At 33.1% G+C, this 7,663-nt stretch overlaps 1 protein-coding gene across 3 annotated transcripts; it reads right to left on the bottom strand.

The window, feature by feature from the left end:
- Positions 1 to 1,313: 1,313 nt before the first annotated feature.
- Positions 1,314 to 7,207, bottom strand: LOC106469881 (cytochrome b5 domain-containing protein 1-like). 3 transcript variants are annotated; one of them, XM_022398459.1, is made up of 4 exons: positions 6,551 to 7,207; positions 3,486 to 3,562; positions 2,486 to 2,704; positions 1,314 to 1,621 (listed from the first exon to the last, which is right to left on the bottom strand). In XM_022398459.1, exons 1-4 carry the CDS (start codon positions 6,603 to 6,605, stop codon positions 1,391 to 1,393), a joined length of 582 nt encoding a protein of 193 aa, XP_022254167.1. In that variant the 5' UTR covers positions 6,606 to 7,207; the 3' UTR covers positions 1,314 to 1,390. The 3 variants fall into 3 exon arrangements, with proteins under 3 accessions (XP_022254167.1, XP_022254168.1, XP_022254169.1); XM_022398460.1 differs by having other exon boundaries at positions 1,415 to 1,557; XM_022398461.1 differs by having other exon boundaries at positions 1,482 to 1,621; positions 2,568 to 2,704.
- Between the last annotated feature and the right edge of the window lie 456 nt (positions 7,208 to 7,663).

Genomic DNA, 7,663 nt, shown 5'->3' with positions numbered 1-7,663 from the left:
ATATCTTTTTAGGTGTAGGAAGGTGATTCTGAAAGTATTCACATGCAAAAAAGATTCGAGCCAAATTATTTATTTTTAACTTTTATTATCTTGTCGATTTAGTTACTTCTTACTAAAGTTCTGTTGTTTGTTCGAATCAACCAATCTTTTATTACAGGTCTATACAATCTAGTAATCTTTATTAATTTCAGTTATTTTCTAGTATTAGATAAATCACCAGGTTTCCATGGAAACCTACACAATTATGTCCCTTTTTGTGATAGCACTAGCAGGATTGGAATGAAGTGTCACCATGACAACTCTATTATAAAACTTATTTTTATGTGTGAAGTGAAAAACATTGAATAAGGACAATTTACCCACTTGTTTAGTAGTATGGATAAAAAAACATAATTGAAGAATGTAGATTGCAAGGTGAGATGATATTTTGTCATGACAAAATTTCTAGCTTTTGCTGATATTCAATGACTGGGCATTCTAATCATATATATATGCGTGTGCGTGTGTTTTTTTGCGTATAGATATTTTTCAAAATTACAGCTCAGTTAACACCAAGTTTCATTCAGTTCCAGTTCACATATAGGTATTGATTGTATTATTATTCAGAATACAAGTACTTTCGTCATAATAAATATGTTTGTTTGTAGTTAATCATAAAGCTACACAATGGGTATCGAAACCTGGTTTCTAGCGAAGTAAGTCCGCAGACTGTGCCACTGGGGGCCATAATAAATATATACGAGATATTAATTCTTAAAAACAAGGTAACAAAATATTGACATTTATTGCACTATTGGAAATTTTAGTACAAAAATAATTTTGATATATTTTCGTCTCACTTTTTAAAACTATAAAATTGTACAATTAATTATATCACGTTATTATTAATGTTCTCGTTATTACTTCCTAATGTAATATAGAAAATTAAACTTTAAAACAACTTTAGTATTGAATAAATATAATTTTATGTAAATTAACATGCTCATGAAAAAATACCAGAGAGGGACTTTAAATTAACAAAATATTAAATTAATGAATATTCTGAGAGAAATCTATGATAATTAGTGGCTATTAAACATATTTTTATTCCTACTTTCTTGATGGTTACGATAAATGAATATTCGTTTCAAAATTTTCTATTTTTTATTATTAAATGTGTAGATAAAGTTAAGAATTATGAAATATTATAACTCCTGCTATGATTTTATAGTATTCCCACACGTTTGTTTTCCTGCTTATTGTAACCATATCAACAAAACTCTTCATATTACACGTACTTTTTATGTTTATATTATAAATTAGTTTACATCACAGAACTTTGTAATATGTTTATTACCGAAGAAGAAATTGTTCAAGTATCAAACCAAATTAAATAAATTACAAAACAGGGTCACATTTCTGTTAAGTCATCGTTAAAATAAATATGAATAAAAGGATGAAAATCGTCTTCGTCAAGTCGCAAGCTTTCTATCTCACAGCTACGATCAGGTATTCCGTTTTCTTCCAAAGTTTTAGTCATGTCCAGTGGCCTTCCCTGGTACTTCCACGTGTAGCTGGCTGCATGACAATTGAAGGTCAGATAACGGTATAAAATTTCGTTCAAAGTTTCTTCACAGCACACCTGTTGAATATGATTTGATTTCAAACAAAACTAGGGTTTTTCATCCAGACATAGAACCTGTATAAATTAACTTGGATTTTACAACTAATGTAAAATCTTTAGTACATTGATGTATGTCAAATGTGAAGCATTTCAACCGAACTCAATATCTCGAAATAATTTTTACTAGCATTTCTCAACATTTTGATACCAGGACCGATTCGTTGCCTTCTTAAACTGTCGAGGTATAATGAAAAACTAATACGATTTACATGTGAATGAATATTCTGTAAGTTTTTTTTGTCCGTTTGTTTCTGTGGTTGCGCCGGTCGATAGACCAATAGTTGAGAAGCACTGATGTATAGTACTGTACAGTACTTGATTATATAATGTTCTGACTGTAGGAGTAAAACCAATAGATGCTCTGCTATTATTTACATAAATCTATGGACAAAAAAATATAAACTATAGTTAAAGTTTTCGAAAAGCAAATGATTAGGCTTGTGTGAAGGGGCAAAATTATTATTTTAAATAATAATTTTGAACTTAAACCCTGAAAAAGTAAATGCTTTAATAATTTTTTCCTAATGTTCAATTACTGTGTATCATTGGATTGGTTTTAAGATATACAAACGGAACAGACAGTAAAAAAAGAATAAACTCAATTACGATTTTTATTTTTACGTCACGGATAGGCTTGTCTGTGTCAGCGTTTACTCCTAGTTACTCTTGTTAGGTTTTATCATAAAATCTTTGGCTCGAATTTCGAAGTTAGTGTTCTTTTGTGAAAGTTTTAGTTGATTAAAAAGAGAAGTATATCTGTTATAATTCTAAAAGCAAGTACTTTCTATCGCAAGTTCTGAAAAATAAAGTATCAACACACACCTCCATAACTACTTTTCCGGATGTAAGGGTATTAACTATACAAATTTTCCTAGATCTAGCAGTCAGTCTTCCTACCATGTACCTGTCATCTTTCCACCAGGGAATGTTAAAGTCGTTACACCAATCCGTTCGTGGCTGTTTCGGAGGGACATGGATGAATCTTCCGTGTGGTGTGAAGGGTATCACACAGTTTGTAATAGGGTCTACGTGTTGTTTAAGCTAAAATATATAAAAAAGTCATTATACTTTACAGCATTAGGGAAATCAATCATAATATATAACAATATTTAATAAGGGGTAAAAAGTACCACGATGGCTCGGTGGTAAATTTCTGGGTTTATAACGCTAAAATTCGGAATTATGTCTCCGCAGCGGATATAGAACATTGGGTCATTGTATAGCTTTGCGTTAAAAACAAACATAAATGAAAAATAAAAGTTATTTTATCAAACCTCTAATCAAGAATTTGATTCTATGAAAAATCATTATAAATTCTTCATCTCTGTTAAATGTTTCTCAAATTAAGCGCAAACGCCACCTTTTATTAACACAACTCGGTTGTACGCCAAAATAAATATACCTAACAGCTGCCATAGACGCATGTGACAGTTATTAATAAATAACATATAAGTTAAAAGGGATGAAATTTACAAATAATAATTTCTTCTAAAGATAAAAAAATATTCAAAATTAACTTATTTTTATATTTGTTGCTTCACTATTATTTTGAAATACTGAACATATAAATAAAAGAAGGAAACAACTGACATAACGTTACGCCTCTCAATTTTCTCTTTGTAATATTTTCGTTTTCCATTTAATCTTCTATATAAAAATGTTAATTGTTCTGTTATCTATGTGATTTAATAAAATTTGTTTTGTAATTTATTCATAGTAAAGTTCTTCAAAAATACTTCTAAGTGCACATTGGTTCTTCGTTCTTTAGATTATTTATTATCTGAAAATGCAATATACCGAAAAGGTACATATAAAATTTTACCTCACCAATTTCATCGTCAAACCAACTGGATATATCTTTACCTCCGAAAGCCAATAGAGGACGCAACAAGGGACTTCCTGTAAGTATTGCGAAAACGTGAAATTGAAACGAAAAGTAATAAATGTTTAATTGATTAATTTTTATTATATATCAATGTTGTCAATTAGACGTAGCGATGATTTTGGTTTCAAAAGTGTGAAAAGTTACTACTTCCAAATGTCAACAGATAGCGTCAGAAAGGTTTTCCTGGTTTTAATAACTTGTATATAATAACAAGTTTATATACATGATTTGCCTAAGGTTTTATAGGTTGAATTTCACAAGCTGGAACATTATCTGTCTGCTGACGTTTCAACAGACTGAAAAAATTAACACACGAAGACAAAGGCAAAAGCAGAGATAAACAACTTATATTGCAAAACAAAATATTCTACACGAGTTTCATTTAGAAAGATTGAATGGTGTGGAAGATATATAAGTTATAAAGAAGAATCTTATGTATCTATAAACTGCTATTGTATTAACAAACAATTGTCACTTATCACTTAGAACAATTTGTATGTATGTTTGCTTTTTTTAAGCACAAAGCTTCACAAAGGGCCATACGTGCTTTGCCCACTACGAGCAACACGGCCAAGCATGGCCAGGTTGTTAGAGCTCTCGACTCGCAATCTGCGGGTCACGGGTTCCAGTCCCCGTCACACCAAACTTGCTCGCCCTTTCAGACGTGGGGGCGTTATAATGTAACGGTCAATCCCACTATTCGTTGGTAATAGAGTAGCCCAAGAGTTGGCAGTGGGTGGTGATGACTAGCTATCTTGCCTCTACTCTTACACTGCTAAATTAGGGGCGGCTAGCGCAGATAGCCCTAGTGTAGCCTTGCGCGAAATTCATAACAAACCTATACCACAAGCAACGAAACCCGATTTTTAGCGGTTTGAACTCGTAGACTTAATACAAAGAACATCACGTAAAATTCATCGAACTAGAGTGTCAGTAATTACAGTTAAAATCAGTAAAATGAACATACAAAACTGTAACTTACACAATAACCAAATCAGTGTCGTAAAGTGTTTGCGGTAAAATGAATGTAATTCCGTCTATGTATATCCGTATTAATATTTCATTTCTCATGTACTTGTTAAGATTTCATGTTGTTACCCAGCCGGTATAATGAGATAAGGCTTTCGGCGAAAATGGTTTATTAACTGCTGTTGGTTTTTATCGCAAAACTGCACTCTGTTCACCACGGTAAATCAAACTCTTGATTTTGGCATTTTAAGTCCCGAAACTTACTACTGACCTACCGGTTAAGGGCAGCATCTTTCAAATGTGATAAAAGTCCAAATCTGATACACACATAGTTTAATGTTCACTTTTTCATTACAGAATCGAGGCATTAAAAGTTCTTACAATTTTCGCTACAATCTTATACAAGAAATGTGGGACTGGGTAGAGAACTAAAAAATAAGTGTTAAAATTCCATAAATGTTGTTTCATGGTTTGTTACCAGAACAAGGCATGTTGCAAGTTCAGTACTAGGTTATGGTGCAGCTTTGAAAGCTTTTACCATGCTGGTGTTACTTTACGCCTCTCCTTAGTACCCTTAAAATCTACATTCTATGGTGGCATGGGAAATTTAGTGGCCAGTCTGGTTTCACTTATTTATGGACGACAATACACAAGCAGTTACATGTCCTTTCCTTTCCCATTGGATCCAGGTTGTGTTTAACAACCAGACAATAGTGGAAGACTCACTTACATGTGAGTGGTAGTCATGCTGAATTTTGAGGTTGTCACTAGGCAATGGCCCAATATGGAGCTTGGCAAAATATTGATTAAGAGTATGTCTCAATTCACAGGTGCTTGGGAGACATTTTCTCCGGTACATCTGTACGCTTGCATGCCTTCAGAAAATGGCATTTGACCACAAATGCTGTTTTTAACACCTAGTGTCTAAAATAGTCTTGCAGCGTAGAATTTGGTTTAACTGTTTAATTACATCTTTCAACCTTGCACTACTAACTGAAATTCTGACATATCAAAAATTAAGTTGTTTCTACAAATAAAAACACTTGAGCTCCAAAACAGGTTTTATTTTATGGTCATTGTGGCTCATGCCTTCTTCTGGTAGATGGTTTTACAGCAACACAACTAGTACTGTCAAGTTTTAGTTACAAAACTTCTAACTGACAAATCTAAGCTTTATTCAGAAGAAACTGTATAGCTAATACTTGTTCACACTAGTTGTGTTGCTGTAAAATGTACTACTCTGAAGAACATACAAGTTGGAACATTGATAAAATAACGTTTTCTGGAGCTCAAGTCATTTTTATACTTTTTAAAGGAGTTCCTAATACTAATATTCATTTTGTTACATATAAGCTGAGTTGACTAAATGTTTTTCATCTTGATGCATGCTATGCAAGACCAAATGCTTGACTATTCTGGCTATCTAATTTTTCATCTAATTGACTAGATGTTCAATTGAAAGACTGAATATTTTTGGCTGACTTCAAGTAGAATTGGGTGATTAGTGGCATTTGTTAATCGATTAGATAACAGTCCCATTAATTGATTACACTTAGCAATTTGATTAAGAGTTTGTCAAACCACGATACTACAAGCAAAAGAAAAATAATCTGGTGGCGAGTACCACCAGTTGCCTTCTCTCTAGTCAGCAATGCAAAAGAAGATGATGCCAGGTGCTGCCAGACAGTTCAATATTAGTGAAAGTGGCAGATTGCCTTAGTAACTTTTCCACAACAAAGACAGCCTCCCCCACATTACTATAGTGGAACAAAGTTGAAAAACAACTTATAAAGTTACAATTGGGAAGAGTACAAATAGCCCATTATTTAGCTTTGCACTCAACAACAAACATAATAGCAATATTTTGATTACTCATATAGTTGGAATAATAAAATATGGTGATAATTGGAAACTTAACTTCAATTAGTCTATTATTTTCGTGATAATCGATTTAATCATAATTTTGGTTAATCAATTAGTTTAGCTGACACTAATTACTGTAATCAATGCTAAAAGGTAATCAACTAAATTACTCAGCTCCAAGCTCAAGGTTCCATATATTCCAGAAGCAGCACTAGGTCTGATCATGGTTGAAGAGGAGCTAATGGAGAAATAGAGAAGAATATTCTGCACATTAGAACATCTGGCATTCAGAATCTTTAGGAGACTACTGGCAGCTTGATACTGGATAACAATGACCCAGAGATATAGCTATGACCACCAGTATGATCCATATAAAATTGGCCAGGGAGAAACAGGAGGAAAAGTCTAAACATCCCACAAAAAGAAAACTATTCATAACATCTAAACAAAACTCACGTGTACTCAAAGCAAGACCTTCCTAAATTTAAAACTCTCAACATCAGCAGAGAAGCCCCAGGAAGCAACCCAATGTCAGACAACTGCTGTATCATCACAAATGCTGAAACTTCTATTTTGATATCGCCATCACTACCTCAAGAACACCCGGTGTATTTGTTAGCAGTTCCAACATCAGCCCTGGCCCACTACACCCTCTAGAATATGATGCAGCTTAGAAATCACTACAAAACCTACACAATGGGATGTATAAAGGCTTAGGTCATATTAAGTCAGAAGACTAGAGCTGAGGGAAGTCAGTTAGTCAACACCGCCAACTCTTGGGCTGCTCTTTATTAATGAATAGTGGGATTGATTGTCACATTATATCGTCCTACGACTGTATTTAAAAACTGGTCACGTTTAGATGTTCAGTTTTTGATATTGAACATAATGTCAAGATCAATTTACTTAACAACAAAAGAAGTTGCCATGCACAACAAAGATGGTGATTTATGGGTATCCTTTCTTGGAAAGATTTATGACTTAACACCTTTGCTGAAAGACAAAATAGGTGAGGACTAGTACGTAATAGTAGTAGAAGTACGATCGATTTATTTTTAAAACTAGTTAAAACCTTGGATAACTGAAAGATCGTGAACTCCACAGAATCCTTCGAAGTTTTTTATTTACTTTACGTTTTGGCTTTACGCTTACATCAGGAAGATGAAAATTTTATGATAACTATTACTCAAATTAAGGCCGTCTTAACTTGAGTGATGTGATGATATTGATAGATTGATACCGATGAAGGCGTAAAGCCGAAACGTCGAGCAAATAACTTAATA

Source organism: Limulus polyphemus, unplaced genomic scaffold, assembly GCF_000517525.1.
Source record: "Limulus polyphemus unplaced genomic scaffold, Limulus_polyphemus-2.1.2 Scaffold3703, whole genome shotgun sequence".
NCBI lineage: Eukaryota > Metazoa > Arthropoda > Merostomata > Xiphosura > Limulidae > Limulus > Limulus polyphemus.
The sequence above is the reverse complement of the archived record's forward strand: the minus strand, read 5'-3'. Positions and strand labels throughout refer to the sequence as shown.